The following is a 17820-nucleotide window of genomic DNA, read 5'->3' as shown; positions in this document are numbered from 1 at the left end:
CGACTGGCACCATGCCGCTCAAACCCCTCGCACCCACACATGCTTTACCCTGCCCCAATCCTCTGACCTATACTCACAGTCAGAGCCACAATACCTTTACCTGCCAAATACACACACACACTTACGAATGCATGAGCACACGTACAAACAGAGACTTTCATCAGTCCACCATCCCTGTAATACCACAATGACGCAAGCCTTCATCACACCATCTTCACAAGACAAAAACACCCAAATAGTGAGCCACGTTCAAGCCCTTTGACCCAAATCCGAATGGCTTTGGTTGCTTTGCAGGCGTAGGCCTACACGTAACTCTACTCCAAATCATGTATAGAGATCATGGACTCTTTTCCATATCAAGCTTCATCTTTTAACTTCTGTATGACAGCCACATTTAGCAAGGAGAAGTGACTCCATTGAGATACATTAATTCTTCCAGTTTTACAATATTGGAAATGATTTTTTAACTCCTTCTCCATCTCCTGTTTTATTGCTTATTGCTCTATGTTAGTTTGGTAAAAAGGTCCAACTGTTCTCTGCTGGAACAGTATAATACTAAATGTAGTATTTCGGGATTCATCTTTTTCACTTTAACTTGTGGTGTATGTTGTTTAGGTGACGGGCGCTACTCTCTGCTGGGCCAGCCTCTCCAGTATAGCCTGTGTCCTCCTCCCCTCATGCACGGCCAGTCCTCCTACAGCTCCCATCAGGTCAGTACTGGATCCCCTTCCAACGTAACCCATCTACCTAAAAAGACTGCGACATTGAAGGGTCTGAATTTCTTCTTTTTTTTTTTTACTTCCAGTTATTCAGTCAGTATCAGGTGACTGGCAGCATTTGCTTAGTGAATATTATGTTAGGAAACATTTAGGTCTTTTAGGTCCTTGGTGACTTTCAGTAGCCAAAGTCTTGCTTGATAATTGAATCTGCTCTTAGAGTCACAAGGAAGCGGCAATTTGATGGTGTCTTGCTTCCTTAATTTGATTTATTTCCGGAGATGTTGGGGCGAGGCATAATGCAGGGAAGGACTGTTCAAAAGTTCAAACATGCTTTGCACTTAATCTTGAGCTGTCACAAATTCAAGATTCAAATGAATAAATTCCAGCCGCCGCAACCACAACCATGGCGTCCTGGGAAAAGGACTAAGGGTAGAGAGGACCCGGAAACTACTTACCAAAAAAGAGAAAGGATTATCTATCAAGTTGAGGCTTGCATATAACTTTTTATATTCTTATGCTCACATGTGACGAACAGTACCAAAGGTGCCAAAAGTACAGATTAACTACAGTTAATCTGTCCTTGGAAAAGGAGACTGTGTTTTCAGGTGTGAACCCAAATACATTGTCGTACCATGTTGCCACTCGTGTCACTTTGAAAGTTGTGGAAAGTTATTGCAGGTTTTATATGACAGAGGCAGAGGGGGGGTTGTTAAACATCTGTGATGGTACTATTTTTATGTAGGCCTACTGGTAATACGCCGTTTTCCAATAAGTACAAGGAATAGGATTTTGATATAAAAACTTTTTGTAATGTAAACATTTTGTAATTTTTTTTACATGTATTGTTACATAGGTGTACATTATGATATGGAGAAATGGCTAACAAGGTGGAAAAGTCAGTTTTCATTTCATTGCGAAAACTAGTTGCCATAGAATTCTCTGGTTCTGTGAAGGTAGACATTTTTGTGGAGTTGGACTTCAGCCACAGAATTCTTGATCTTCTGTGTGAGATGAGATGAGCTGCAGAATCATGCACAATCACTGAAAATATAGTGTTTAAGTTGTCACCATCAGTAAGCGCCAAGCTATTGATCCAAGTGTCCTCCCCACCTCAATATCACACAAGCCATCAAAGCGCTGCTTGGAATTCACTGAATGTGCTTGCAACTCTTGGGCTTCCATGGTCCAAAATAAGAAAAACAAGAGTTTAGGCTGATTATAGCTAATTAGTTTGCTCATACTGTGTTCAAATTTATAAAACACTCAAATGGCTATTTGCATTCCTTTCTCTGGCGTTTTTATTGTAAATAAACATTTCAACAAAATAGGATAAAAAATTTGTGGAAAAAAAAATTCTAGACCAACCAAAAATTAAATGTCTGAGCACTGTTTTCTCACAAAACGTGGGCTGTGTTGAAATTTATTTAAAATCTTTTCATCTCAGTGCCTTTTTGTGTAGTTGTGAGAAGGTAAAAGTTTTCTTTTTTTCGACCATCCAATTGGAGGCCGAATACTTACTGATACCTGGTCATGATTCTCTCTGCTGCAGCCTACCCCACTTCTCTTGTGCCCTCTGCTGTACGATTGTCTGCATCTCCAACTACCACACAACTCAGTCTAAGCCTCCTATTGACTGCTTATACCCCCATCTACTGTCCTGCTGTATTATTGCATGTTAATAATCAGCCATATAATCTGTTTTCTTGTATTAAAGGGCCAAGGAGTAATGAAACATGGGGCACGAGGGAAAAAACAAACCCTCAAATCTGCATCAACGGACCTCGGCACCACTGATGTTGGTAAGATACAGATGTGCTTCACAAAAAGATAAAAAGCTCTTGCACACCTGCAATGCCTTAGTGACGTGTAGGAAAAAATAACCATGAAAATTAAAAGAACAAAACTTCATGCACACACTCTCCTTATGAAGGTCTAATGACCGGAATGTCATTTGAATAAAGTGAGTACAAGTGATGAGACGGTGTGCGGGAGGTTTTGTTCTTTGAAGATACAGATGAGCATAACATCCTCTACCAGTGTTAGGACATGATCGTGTTTTCCTGCAGATTTTGCTATAAACACTCCTACAAGGTCTTCTATTTTCAAACCACTCTGATTTCAATTCCCCAAGCCACTTTGCTCTTAATTATCAAGTGTGCTAACACTTTCAAGGTGCTCAGGTGGAGGGGTGGGGTTTATGCATGATGGGAGCGAGTGAAACTATTGACTTTAAAAACTCCACCTGTTAACACCAAAGTGCTGTGATAGGACAGTGTTGTTGTAACCAAGAGAATGGCTGAACAAAATATTTTTGTTCATGCACTTCAGTTCGGAAATCACCATGCTACTTCCTGGTATGTGGATCTTCGTGCACCAACCTAGAGCTGGCTCACGCTTGTTTGGTCTTTTACTGTCTGGTGTTCGAGCTCACACTGTATTTCTATTATGTAGGGCTCTGCGCAGCCTAAAGAGCGCATATTGTAATTCCACTAAGCACTATGTATTGCAAAAATCATTTTGCATGAACAAACACAGAGTCCAGCTATTATAGAGAGAAGTGAAAAATACAGTTTGAGCAATCAAGCCTGCTCTACATCTCATCTCTCGCTCTGATTCTCCCTGTTTCTCCTCAACCCAGTGGTAAGTCGAGTTCTCGAGGTAACGGACCTGCCAGAGGGGATTTCACGCCCTGAAGCTGAGAAGCTCTTCAACCAGCTGTCGATGTGCGGTGCCAAGATCCAGTGGCTGAAGGACCCCCAGGGAGGCCGGGGAGGAGCAGGAGGCTGCGGCCCCTGCCCTGGTGCAGGGCCTGCCGGGGCGGGAGCCGGTGCCGGGCCCGGGGGAGGGAAGGGCGACGGCCACGACCCGGCCCACCTCTATACAGTGGTGGCAGTGTTCCCCAGCACCATGGCTGCACAGAGTGCTTCCTTCAAACTCAACAACAGCGGGGCCTGCCTCTTCAAACTGAGGGCCGCCAAAAAGAACTATGACCTGCGTGTGCTGGAGAGGGCCAGTTCTCAGTGAAAGGAAAAGAGAGGGGGAGGAAAGAAAGAGAGGGAAAGAAAGACAGAAAGAAAGAGAGAGACTCCTGGTCGAGTGGTGGAAAAGGAAGGAGGACTGAGGGGGACTGCTCTCAGTGTAAAATAAAAAAAAAAATGGAAACTTGGACGATGATCAAGGTGTGTCAAATGCATAAAAGGGAAGAAGGTGTGAATCATGAGGTGGCTGGTGTTTGTTTGCAAATATGATTTTTTTGTTTGTTTTTATTCTTTGTTTTTTGTTTTATATTTATATACCAGAAGAGCACACAAGACACGTGAGCATGTGTTTCACTGTTGCCGTGGAAAGTGTGCTGCCATTATACAAAATACACGTGCGATTCCACACACACACACACACACACACACGCGCGCATGCATACACACACTCTCCCACACAGACACACATGCAGATCTCGCACACAAACGCAGGCAACAGGGTCACGTAGCACATAACAAGAACACACTGGACAGTCGACCTCAGTCAAACCTTCCCCTCCTCTTCCTCGTCCCTCCGCTCTCCAGCCTTCCTCCCTTTCCTCCTTTTTTCTGTCTATGCTTTCTCTCCTCCCTCCCTCTCCTACCTCCACTCTCCCATCCGCCCCTATCCTCTCTTAATCTCACATATTTATAAACTTTCATACGCACAGTTGCGCGCGCTCTCTGCCTTTTGCTCCCCCCCCCCCCTCTCTCTCTTTTCTTGCCACGTCTCATACTGCCTCCCCTTGCTCTATCTTCCTCTCTCTGTCCCTCTCTCCCTCTCATGTACTCTCTCACTGCTCTCTCCTCTCTTGCTTTCTGTTTGCCTTACTGCTGTTGTGGGTTTCTGTATTGCGCTGTTTTTTCTCAGAAGAGTATTGTTCTTTTTTTTTTCTTTTTTTTTTGGTTCGATATATTTATATAAGTGATGTAAGGAATAAAAGAAATCTATATATTCAGTGATTTTTTTTTTCTCTCCCCCCCCCCCCCCCCGCCCCCCCAGTGGATAAGTTTAGGCCTTCCTTTATCCTTTACTCCTTCCCTCTTAAACCCTCTTCTCCTTCCCACAGTCTCTCCATTTGTTGCCTCCTTACTGCCCTCTACCTCTCTTCTGTCCCCTCCTCTCTCCCACCACTGACCTACCCCAACCCCAACCCCCCACCCCCATTGTGTTTGCGTTTTTTCGTTGACAGCTGTGCAGAACGTATCAGAAGAAGTAGTTAAAGTGCACAATGATTGCATATGTCTACTGTAAATTTTATTTAATCTGTTATTTTTTGTTTGTTTTTAAAAATATAAAAGTCAAGAAAAAAAATCTATCAAAACATCCTCGGTGTCATGTGGTTCGTTATTTGATTCACTGAAGCAGATTCTGGAAGCTGGGTTATATAAATAGCTACACACACACATAGACAGGAGGTGTTATTGAATTAATTGTCGATTTCCAGAAATACACCTGAAAGGTGAATCATTGTGGGCTGTCGTCACACTAGAGGCAGAAAAACCATGTTGGTGGTCAAATCCAATTTCGCAGACGGTGCTCTTTTAAACCCACTGTCTGGATGTTTATGGCGCAACACTGAAACTTTTACGTGTTGATTTAATTTGTCAGGCCAGTTTAGCGTGTGAGACGGGACTCTTCAGTATTATTTGGTGGGGTGAAGTCAAGATGTCCTTGGCTGTATGATTTGACAGTAAGCGCTCGTAACTTACGGTCACTGGATGGAACTATTGCATCAGATGTACTGATACACCGAGCAAACAAAGTGTGTGAGTCAGTCTGGATGCCACATTTCAATTGTAATCTTAAAAGAACATTTTGTGATTTAGATTAGGCTGATTTAACTCTCACCAAGCTATTTTTTTTGGTTGAAAGGGATTCTCTTCTTTACTTGTGTTTAGGGAGCTTTCCATTCCTGCACTGCATCTCATTAGTACAAGTTTATTTGGTGTCCTCTGGCGGTTCATTTTGTAAAATCATAAAACAGGCAATTGTCAAAAGTAAAGTCCACAAGTAGTCTGCGAGTGTGTTAATATGATAAGTAACTTATAACTCTCATTACTGAGTGAGGAACCTGAAACAGGGCCCTCTCGTTTTTACCACTCAGCTGGGGGGCTTGTCAGCTTTTAAAGTGCTCAGCTGTCCCAAGCAGTCACATGGACACACACACATACACACACACCCACACATACATACAGAGGCTGGGCTGGGCTGGACTGCTGGCATTACTCATCCCAATCTCCCACCTGTTGAAGCCTCATTTGGAAAGTTGACCATGTAAAGGACCAAACAAAGGGGGCGGCAGAAAAAGCTGGAAAGAGTCCTATGAAGTTCCTTGTGGCACTGAGCTGTAGAGGATCCCTCCTGACGGCACAGTGTGTGTGAAAACCCCCTCACTCATTGAAGACCTGCATTCAAGTTTCACGGTTAGTTGATATTAGGCATGCATGGGTACTCATCCAAAATAATGATCTGACCAACTTGCTCTCATCATTCTTAATTGCTTACTAATACCTTCTAGGTACTTGTTTAGTGGTAGATGAATGTTTTCCTGTGCATGCACTGAAGATGTATTTTTGCATGTAGAGCAACATGAGATGAGAAGGGGGATACCCTCTGTAGATGCTTCAGCCGTATCTTTTGCCAGGTTGTGACTGTTCCTGTTTTAACTTTGCCAAGATCAAGTTGCTTCCCCAGAATAGGCCGCACTGTTGGCTGCATCGCGAAATTAACCGCACCTTATTGTCACACTACACTGATATTGTAATGCTATTATGGTGAATAGGTGTGTAGTCATGCTTACCTGTCAATTTGTGGACAAATCTGATATATCAAATTTAATTGGTTTATTGTTGATTGTGACTGGATGCCAAAAAGTTTCGCTTTACCATGAGACACTTATATGGATTTAGTTGCACACTTTTGTGGGAAATCCCAGAATGGCATGTGGCAGTGACAGCAGTGATGCCGGTGTTCTTTTTTTTTTTTACAGTGCCCTCTACTGGCCTAAAGCCCAACTACCTGGAGGATCTAAACCCTGACTGACCGTGCAACACCATGGCTAATTATGACGCGTGAGTCCAGTCTTTTTTTTTTTATAACTGAAGATGGGAGCAGGAAATTTGTTAAATCCTCTTGACAAGTCACTTAACTTGCGTGGATTGTCCCCATAGATGTCTATGAGTAGAGTTTTCCCTGACTTTTAGACGGGCCGAGGGGGTAAGGCTGCCATTGTGGGGGGGGATTTCCATGGGGTTAGGGGGTTGAAGAATCTCTGAAGACCCCAAAATAACCTTTACAAACAAACAAAGCACTGCTGGAAATCATTTAAGGGCCCTGTATGAAAATGATACACAATAAAGTTTACATTTCATAATACATAGGAGGCCAGAAAAAAAGGAACCCAGGTGGTCCACCTATGAGTGTAATGGGCAAGGAAAGCACTGATAGGCCTAGCTGAGCATGAGGAAATATTAGTCACAATTTGCCTTCTGTATCAACATTTGACCTTTGCTGCTCGATGACAGATTGGATGACAAGGACTCGGTGGATATTCACGACAACCCACCTCTCCCTGATAACGTGGTGAAAGAGGAGGACAACACGGTGAGAGATCCAGTATCCACTGCTTACCATGCTGTGCATACATCCAGGGGGTATTTATTAGCCAGACAACTGACTTCCCAATGCCAAGTAGCTCTGAAAATGTGTCACCTGGCAATAGGAATGATAATCTCTATTTGTGATCAAAGTCAGAGGCTACTTAAAGGTATTTTTAGAGGTATCAGGGGTTGTATTGATGAAGAATCAATGAATTAGACACTGTCTCACACCCTGGTAATATAAATCCAATCATTTAACACATATCGATCTGTCTTAAGCTTCACTCTACATTAGCAGTCCTTTGAAATACTTGATAGACATGTCATTGCCTGTTATTGATGTTTCTTGATTTGTGGAGGATTGCTGAGTATAAGTGAGCATGAATGAGTTAATTCTAAGCTGACGGCCACATTGAGGCGTCATAGCGGTTTTGCTTTGGAATACTGACAGCTAAACAGAGTTGCAGAGTGATGGTCCTGTAATGTGTGAACTGTCCCTGGTATTAGTCAGCTATTGTAGTGTAAATCACCGGCCTGTCTGCCTTCTAATCCTGCCAGTGATGGAGAGCTTGGAGCCAGTTCAGTCTGTCAGGCCTCTCTCTTTCTGTGTGTGTGTGTGTGTGTGTGTGTGTGTGTACATGAACGCTATGGCTCTGTTTGACTGGACTGTAGTATATTTAGGAGGAGTAATGTCAGACTCTTTATTACGTGCAGCAGGGAATTCTGTCGGTCCCTGTTAGGCTATTTTAAGATCTAAGCCCTTTCAATCTACCCCACCTGTGGTTTGTGTGTGTGTGTGTGTGTGTGTGTGTGTGATTGTATGTCCAAAAATCTAGCAGTAGCATGCATAACCACTTTCTCAAATTTGGACGGTGTCTATGAATGTTAGGGGAAATGAAAACATCCCAAAAAAAAGCTAATTTCAATAATGACATAGTTGCTCCATTCATCAGTTTTAACACATTATGCGTGGATCTGGCTCATACTGTGTTCACTGCAGCCCTCGACACAGACCAGACTGGCAGACTCCATATGACTCACACCCCAGGGTGATTCAGTATTAATAGAAGCTTTCTAATAGAAAATCTGGCATGCAGTGGGAGGTACAGTACAGGGATACTGGGACTGTTTTGGTTAAATGAAGAGCAAGCAGAAGAGAACAATCCAGTGGAGTTGCTATCAGTCCTGAGACTGAATCCTTCAGGTAAATTTAGTTGGTTGGTTTAGGCTTAGGCTTAGCTTGCTTGACTCCTACTATATAGCACCATGGCTTCGTAATATCTTACAGTTTTGTTGGCACCTCTCTACTACCACACCCAATTAAAAAGTTTTGATTTTAACAACCAGAACCTCTGATCTAAGACCAGGATTCAAGTCAAACCTCTTACTCAACTTAAGCCTGCTTGTGCTTTGTCTTCTGACAGGAGACACAACTCATTGTTATCCTCTATATTGATTTTGAACTTGCATTCCCATCCCTACATCCATATCCAGGTATATTTCATCTATGATGAGGAGGTAGAAGAGGAGGAGAAAGAGGAACCGCCTCCTTCAGAACCAATAAAACCAGTCAACGACAAACCTCACAAGTTCAAGGACCACTACTGCAAGAAGCCAAAGTTTTGTGACGTCTGCGCACGCATGATAGTCCGTAAGTCCTTCTTGTCTCCTGTTCTCTGTCCTGCACGATAAAAAAGTGCACTTCAGTGTGCTTTACTCTTCAAAATGTGGTTTCCTGATGTAATTTTTCTTACATTTTGCTCATTCTCTCTTCAGTAAACAATAAGTTTGCATTGCGATGTAAGAACTGCAAAACCAACATCCACCACCAGTGTCAGTCCTATGTGGAGTTCCAAAGATGTTTTGGCAAAATTGTAAGCTTCCTTCCATATTCCACAGTGCTTGAGCTTTAATTCAATACTACACTGCAGAGCATACCTTTTGTCTGAAGTGTCCTGTCCTCTCCTCTCCCCTCCTCTCTTGTTTTCTTCTCTCCTACAGCCTCCAGGTTTCAGAAGGGCCTACAGCTCTCCTCTCTACAGCAGTCAGCAGAATGCCACAGTCTCACAGCTGCTGCCCTTTTGTGAGTCCAACATCCACACATTGTCCTACATGCTGCGTAAAGAGAAAATTCACCCTAAAACCAAATTAGTAATTTATTCCTATGATGAATTTCTAGAGGACTACATTTTCTGGAGCTAGTCTACTGGCAGTGTATGAGATGCTCACTCGATTCAATGTTTTATTTGTTTGAATTGTTGTTTGTTCGTATGAACTCTCTGGTCCACATTTTCTCTCCAGTCAATCATTGTGAACATGACTAACTTTCTCCCAGAAGGATTTCCAGAAGACTATTAGCTCTTATCTGTCGCTGCTCCACTGACAATGTATTGAAAGGATGACTTGGGATAAACTATAATTCATAGTTGGGCTAACAGCTCTGAACCAGAGAATGGTCCCTAAAAAATCCATCTCAGGACAGTTGGTATGCTTTTCATTGGTAATGGAGCAGGTATTGGAAGTGTTGCTTGATGCCATTACAGATGAGCGGCTTGGCTGTCTTGTTCTAGTCTTGAGCTGTTCATGAAATCAAATCTAAAATGAGCCTTCCAAGATTATAGGAATAATAAATACGTTGTACATAAGTAAAACTCAACTCAAATCCTAAAAAATACTTCTGGTTAGCAAACCTCAAATGTATTGATGGAAACATTTCACTTAACTGCATTTGACAGTGTGATCTCTGGTTGTTTATTGATTAACTTTTATTGGCAGCGCAGTCAAACCGCACTGACCCTGTGTTTGAGACGCTGCGCATCGGTGTGATCATGGCCAACAAGGAGCGCAAGAAAGGATCAGAAGACAAGAAGAACGTGAGTGTGAATGCTTTCAGAGCACCAATATTAATTGACTTTTAAATGATGCTCCAATACAGAGCCACTTAAAATGTGCACACCGTGGAATAATTGAATGTTTTAAAGCATGGTTAGGTCCTGCCCTAGGCTCTATTTCAGACCTTTTAACTCCCTCCCCACTATGAGACAGTATGCAGCCTCAGATTTTCGGGCAAGGGCATTTGGCTGTTCTAAAGTCCAGGCTTAAAGGATAAGTTCGGCGATTTTGGACCTATATATAATTTGTCTCTTACATACCTGTAGTACGTGGACCCACATACAATATTGACTCCAGAGTCAGCTGTCGAGTGAAACGGCGAACTCTGTTGTTAGGACTCCTGCTGCTAACAATGAGTCCAAACGGGGTTTGTCAAAATATCTCCAAAAAAGCCAGTCTGTGAAAACGATATGGCGATCAACCGACGTATTTATATTGACAGCCCGGAAAGCAGCAGCACCGCACCATTTTCAGTCAGTGGACAGTCTTCTACCAAACTCTACCAAAAATACCGTTTACAATCTGACCTGACTGCCTGCAAAACTAGATCGCACCACCGGTAATGCTGTTTCACCCCACAGCAGTCTGCGCTGCAGCAGAGAAAAACATTTCTGTGATTTCCTTATTAGTGAAAATGTGCGTAATGTCTGAATTGTGTCATGTTTACTCTCAACTCCCCTGTGGAGCCTACAAATGCCTTTTTTGGAGATATTTTGACAAACCCCATTTAGACTCATTGTTAGCAGCAGGAGACCTAGCAACAGAGCTCACTGTTTCACCTGACAGTTGACTCAGGAGACAATATTGTCTGCAGAACCAAGTACTGCAGGTATGCAAGAGACAAATTATATATAGGTCCAAAATCGCCAAACTTATCCTTTAAATACTAAAGGTGACTGGGTTTTGCCATCAGGGCCTCTCAGAAGGCTCGTAGAATCAGTATCTCATTTTAAATAATTTCTTGCTTTTATTTTGTCTGTTATCCTGTTCTTTTACTAATATATTGTTTTTATCCTCTATTTTAATCTGTTTGTCTTGTGTTGCCTTCTTGTTTTTACTTGTTTAGATTCATTTCATGAGTATGGTGTTTGCTTTTATTTGATCGTTAAAGCACTTTGTAAACTCTGTCTTAAAAAGTGCTATACTAAGTGCTATATAAAGTTTATTACTATTATTAACATTATATTATTATATTATTACATGTGGCAATGGATTGTTCATTGACTGCAAATTCCTGAACGGTCCAGATGATGATGATGATGATGGAAGAAGATGAGTCTCAGCCCAAACAGGAGGAGGGAGGAGGTGAAGGAGGTGAGCTGAGATGTTAACCACTTTGTTTCTGAGTTTTTGTCTCCATATCTGGATTTTCCACAGCAGCAAATCCATGCTAAATAGTCAGCACTCTAGTGACTGGAAAATATGTTGGGTTTCAGTTTTCTCCACATGGCAAATTAATAATTTTTTTCTTTGTTTGCTTGTCATACTTTTTGTTGTGTTGTGTACTAGTAAACACAGAGGGAGACAAGAAGGGAGACAAAGCTCCGGCTGATGACAAGGTCAGAGAATGTGGAGATGAAGATGGCAATTAAGGATGATGATGACAATGATGACAATGATTATTTTAATTACGATGAGTCATGATAATGATGATTTTAATTACATTGAGAATTATGAGAATGATGCCAGTGACAATGCTGACAGGAATGATGATGACAGCAATAGTGATGAGTGTGATGGGCTAACAACAGTGGAGGTAGTGGTCATTAGGATGGCTGTAGCGGTGGTGGTGATAGCATTATTGAAGACAGTTATGAAAAATGATGATGATGATGATGATAGTAGTAAAGAAAGTATCTCTGTATGTGTTTCTTTAGAGTAAGAAGCCCCAGCCAGGGAAGATCGGTGTGTTCAGCCAGTCTCACTACTACCTGGCTCTCTACCGCTTCAAGGCTATAGAGAAAGATGACCTGGACCTGCAGTAAGCTCTTCACCTTCTCCACACCTCTCTGTCTCTCTTGCTTTTGTCATCATTCAGTATCTCAATATTTCTGCTCTCCTTGACATACCCATATCCTACTTGTTTCTAAGTGCTGGGGACCGCATCACAGTGATAGACGACTCCAATGAGGAATGGTGGAGGGTGAGTCCTAGTTTTGATTTCTCATACTATTCAGGCAGCATATGTCACTGTATTCATTACCTCTGCCAGCTAAGTTGGAGGGAGGTTACATTCTCACTCTTGTTTGTCTGTTACACACAGATTTGGTGGACAGACAGCCCTTGGCCCAGTGATCAGTTGATTAGATTTTGGTGATGATTCAGATCTGGGATTTCTGCCATTAGATGATTATCATTTTTTATAGAGGCTGCAGCTTTGCAAGTTGGAGAATTGTTCAGTGTTGGTGGAGGTTTGCGCTCTACTTAGTGCTTTCTAGTTCATAGTAATCCCTTTCAACAGGACTGTTTTTTAGAAATCATTAAAACTCCCCAGTTAAGACCCTGTAGATTCGCCCTATTTGCACAAATGAAAATCAGGTGTAAGGTATAGTTACTGGCCGGAAATCTCCTTGGCGTGCAAGAAGTGACAAATCGAAAGTTACGAGCAAAATACAAAACTTGTCCTAAAGAGCAACAAGCGAGCGCTACATCCAGAAAAAGATGGATTATCATCAACGATGGATGAATCTGCTACCCAGTTTCCTAGCGTAGCTTCTAATGGCAATTAGCGTGACTGCATGTATTTGCAGGAGGACAATTACATGGGAGAACTTAATATTCACCTTTGCAGATTTGTATATTAAATAGGCTACACAATTAGGCAGTGGAATATCAATTAATTAAGAATCTTGTTGTTGACACACTGAGATTACAGCACCTCACTGTTGAAGCTTGTGCTCCTCCAGGGGAAGATAGGAGACAGGACAGGCTTCCTCCCCGCCAACTACATCATCCGAGTGCGAGCAGGAGAGAGAGTCTACAAGGTGACACGCTCCTTTGTGGGCAACAGAGAGATGGGCCAGATCACTCTGAAGAAAGACCAGGTTAACACACACACACACGCAGACACACACACATATACTATACATGTGAAGAACATAATTGACTAGATTCATTACCCTAAAACTAACCCTAATTCTAATCTTAACCTTAAAACCATGCCCTAACTCTAAAATCTTAAAGAAGTGAGGACCGGTAAAATGTCTCTATCCCTGTTTCTATCCCTGTGTGGACATTTGGTCCTCATAAGTATGGAAATACAAAGACACACACACACATATCCTCAGAGAAGACACACACACTTCCAGATTGCATGGTATCTTAGTTAAAACAAGCCTTAGTTAAACAGTAGACTTCCACATACTTGTAAATTCCAGTCTATTGTTCATACATATAATTAAGAGACATTGATCCAGTGGAGTGTGTACAAGTGAAAGACAACCGATACATGGGGCAACATGTACTGTATATGTAGATGCCATCATCATGTGCATGGACACAGAGGCACACACACATACAATACACACTTATACATACATAAGCATGCATCATGTTGACAAGGACACACAAATGTTGCAGTTACTATACTTGAGGACGTTCCGCTGATTTACATTCACTCCCTCACCTCCAAACCTAATGTTAACTCTCACAACTGCATGCCTGTACCTAAGCCTAATATAACCCTCGCCCTAACTTCACCCTAACGCTAACATTAACCTCTGACCATAAACCACGTTGGAAAAAATATCCTTACAAATCTTTTTCTGGTAACCGCAGTAAACTTGTAAGAACTTCTGGATTTTGCAAGTCGAGTTAAACCTGATACACAGACCATACACACACATGCATGTGCAATCTCTCTCTCTCACACACACACACACACACACACACACACACACACACACAAACAGACATACACTGGGCGCACACAGACACAAAGACACACACTCGCATGCACACAAGCATCAAGAAATACACACACACGTGCATATACTGGTACACACATACACGCACTCTTGGGCACACAGACACATGCAAAAAGAGATATACATACAAACACACACACACACACATTAAGAAATACACACAAATACACACTCACACATGCACACATAAACACACTCCCACGTACATACACACAACACACACAGATACACACACTCATGTACACACAGGTACACACACACACACACACAAAATGCACACATATACAAAGAAATACACACGTGCACATATACACGCTCAGACACAGATACACACACTCATATACACACATACAGAATTAAATATACAGACACAAACACACACAATTGGGTGCACACACACATACACAAAACTATACACACACATGCACACACAAACTGACACGCTCACTCACTCTTGTGCACACACACGCACACACACACACACACACACACACACACACACACACACACACACACCCTAACCCCTCTCTCCCAGCCTGAGTTTGTTGTGTCTCCTCAGATTGTGGTGAAGAAGGGCGAGGAGGTGAACGGCTACCTGAAGGTCAGTACAGGACGGAAACTCGGCTTCTTCCCCTCCAACCTGCTGCAGGAGATCTGAGGAGGAACAACAGGCTGCCAGCAGGCTCGCCGCTCAGTTTTAACACACAGCTGGCACACTTTCTTCTGATCCGCCCGTCACGACCTGAACATCCCTCGTTGTGCAGTAACATCTCATACTTGAATTTTTATCTGCAGATATTGGTATTTTCATGTGTTTATCTGTCCACTTTGCACATCTTTACCTATGTGCTACATATATTGTGTTGAGCTCACTCAGTATGCAGACAGATAAATAAATAAATATAAAAATATATAAAAAAAATATCTATGTCTGTAAGCAAAAAGTCACTGTAAATTGACGCATGATAGGAAAGTTAAAGACAGTTGTTTTTCAATATACTTTGTCTGGAATGTTATGCAGATTTTTCTTCTTGTCTTCATACAATTATGTGTGTTCATGCAACTGTTTATCTGATGTCAATACCAAGACTGTACACGTTATCTTCACCAAGGTCTAGCATTGAACACATTACGTATCTCTGATATAGGGCCACTATAGATAATTTAAGTTACTCTACAGTGTTATTATAGCAGGACTGCATAAATGGAACCTTAGTTTTGAAGTTAGTCTTCACAGGTTTTTCTCTAAATAAGTGCAATAGTAACTGTTTCCATATGGGTTTTAAATTGAACATGCAGGTATGAGAGAATTAATAAGGGGATTTCAGTGTCTCTGGGCCTCTTTTTCCTTCTCTCTATGACAGTGAGCACCTCAGTGGCTGGAATGGCCTTTCCATCAAATGTGATACTATTTCTGGGCTGCTGTGTTTACCAATGAGAATACTTGGCATTCAAAAGGCAAAAAAAGGCATTATCACTCTTCTGAAACTTCCTTTTCCTGAAATTCACTGCACAAACAAGGATTATATGTCATTGATTTCTATTTTGCCCTTTAAACTTGACTCTTATGTGTCTCATCTGCCTGTTTAGTGAGCATGCTGTAAAACTACATTAGCTGAAGTCAGGGAGCTATTTGAGGGAGGCTGGCAACTTCTCTTGTCAGCACAAATTTTGACATGCAGCTCCCTTTTTAACTGTGGACTTTGGGGAAAAGGAGAGCAACAGCTTACCTTCCCACTGTCCTTGTCAAATGTGAACAAAACACCTTGGCAATAATGCTCTTGCAGCACAAATGTACCACACCCAGCGACTATTAAGCCTCTCATATCTTTCCAAAGTTAGAAATATAATTATCTTATTATGCCTGTTAGGACACATGTGCCTCTTTCCATCAGTTGGCATCATGATACAGTATTGGGACACGTGCCTGTCTTTGATGAGCGTTGTAGGAGTGTTTTGCATTATACATGCTGCTTTAGCTAAGACACTGTAATTATTGTGTGTGTGTGTGTGTGTGTGTGTGTGTGTGTGTGTGTGTGTGTGTGTGTGTGTGTGTGTGTGTGTGTATGTGGCTGTGTATGAATGTGTGTGAGAGAGAATCTGTGAGTTTCAAGGAAACAGAAAGAAAAAGAAGAACTTGTGGAAACCTGTAGGATTTGTTCATATTTCCTCTGTGGGAATTGTTATCAATTGGTTGTTGGAGGCAAGAGGTCATTCATGGTAAAGGGAAGAATGTGTTAACTTCCTCAGACATGAGAGAGAGAGAGGAATTTCCAATAGCTCAAAAGGATGTAGAGCCATTCTTGGTCACTCGCTAGCTGCTCTAAGTGCAGTGTAATTAGCGAAAGGAGACTGTGTAGGGACGGTTTGCTATGTAAAGGGATGGCTCAGAGAACAGGAATGCAGGGAATGGCATCTGTACGTCCCGAGAGACATTCCAGTGGTAACCACCGGCCCGACAAACACGACACCTAGACAGACAGGCACAGGTTCATTTTAGCTTCATTTTCCGTATGGTTTTTTTTTTTTTTTTTTTTACCCCTCCATCTTTTCATCTCCAGGCATTCTCCTGTCCATTGCTTTCTGATTGTTGTTACTAATAAATGCCCTCTTTCTTTCTTGTACTTTTGCTCTTTCTCTGTCACTGTTTGTTTTTCCATATTGATTTCCCTAATTCTCTCTCTCTCTCTCTCTCTCTGTTTCCCTCTCCCTCTCCCTCACACACACTCACAACCACGTCCATATCCAGATGATGAGTTGCGTCACGCCTCCTTCCTTCTCTGTTGTCTGTCAGAGGAAAGAAACAGGGTGGCCTGACCAGGTAGCGCCGCTAGGCTTCAGCGGTCCCCTGATTGGACAACAGACCACCCCTTCAGACACGGGTCACTTCCTCCCAGGAAACAGCCTCTGCTTCATGCCACTGCCGACCACGGGACCGGGCTGAGAGGGATATCACAGCTGCCATGTTGTCATCCCCGACCCCCTGACCCTGCCACTCTAGACAGGCAGGGTGGTGGAGGGTTGCCGAAATGTGTGTATGTGGATGTGTGTGGGTGGATGATTTTCTCTGTGTGTGTTCCTGTATATATGTGAGTGCATTGGTGAGAGGGCAAGGGCAAAGAGGAGGGTCAGCATGATGCTGTGGCACAGAATACGTGCAATTCAAGGGAATTTTCATTTTTGTCGGGGACTCCACATCAAGAGTCAAACTTCGAAGTCCTGGCCAAACTTTCAATACCTGGGTACTTCAAAAAGGATTTTCACATCAGTCTTCTGCATTTGTGCAGGACTTCCCATTTGGTGCTTAACGCTGTAGCATGTTTCCAACCAGCGATACTGCAGTGGACTGACAGTCAGGCAACAAACAAAGAGGATTCCTTTGTGTTCATTTGGACAGAAAATGTGTAAACGTTTTCGACTACTTTTAACTAAATCCAATCCCCAACCTGCATCCAGCATTTCCAAACATCCTCTAAAATCTTTGAAGAGCATCCAAATGTTTGATATTTAGCTGCTGAGCGCTGTGGAACAGTATGACATGTCCATCTTGTTTGCACCTGGATAACTGCATGCCGTGTGTTGTTTTGAGACACAGAGGTAACGGTGGCTGTGATGTGGAGTTCGACCAGCAGAGGTCCCTGTTGCACCTGATATTACCCAAAG

At 42.4% G+C, this 17820-nt stretch overlaps 2 protein-coding genes across 2 annotated transcripts in view; both read left to right on the top strand.

Annotated features, from left to right (window-relative positions):
- LOC139651240 (R3H domain-containing protein 2) overlaps positions 1-5038 on the top strand; it is a 64493-nt gene extending 59455 nt beyond the window's left edge. The window contains exons 26-28 of the mRNA XM_071528084.1: positions 616-710; positions 2434-2518; positions 3358-5038. Coding sequence (XP_071384185.1) covers positions 616-710; positions 2434-2518; positions 3358-3743 — 566 coding nt within the window. The 3' untranslated portion in view covers positions 3744-5038. The remainder of the gene's footprint in view (positions 1-615; positions 711-2433; positions 2519-3357) is intronic.
- A 1756-nt stretch (positions 5039-6794) lies between these two features.
- LOC139651242 (SH3 and cysteine-rich domain-containing protein 3-like) lies at positions 6795-14904 on the top strand. Its single transcript, XM_071528086.1, has 12 exons — positions 6795-6811; positions 7265-7343; positions 8834-8990; positions 9116-9213; positions 9341-9422; positions 10115-10212; positions 11479-11545; positions 11741-11790; positions 12109-12212; positions 12323-12374; positions 13138-13275; positions 14717-14904. Exons 1-12 carry the CDS (start codon positions 6795-6797, stop codon positions 14813-14815), a joined length of 1041 nt encoding a protein of 346 aa, XP_071384187.1. The 3' UTR covers positions 14816-14904.
- The last annotated feature ends 2916 nt before the right edge of the window (positions 14905-17820 follow it).

The sequence above is a fragment of the Centroberyx affinis genome, unplaced genomic scaffold, assembly GCF_046629955.1.
Source record: "Centroberyx affinis isolate AG114_WGS23_722 - 3 ecotype Tasmania unplaced genomic scaffold, CSIRO-AGI_Caff_v1 ptg001613l_1, whole genome shotgun sequence".
Taxonomy (NCBI): Eukaryota; Metazoa; Chordata; class Actinopteri; order Beryciformes; family Berycidae; genus Centroberyx; species Centroberyx affinis.
This window is presented reverse-complemented; position numbering and strand designations above follow the sequence as displayed.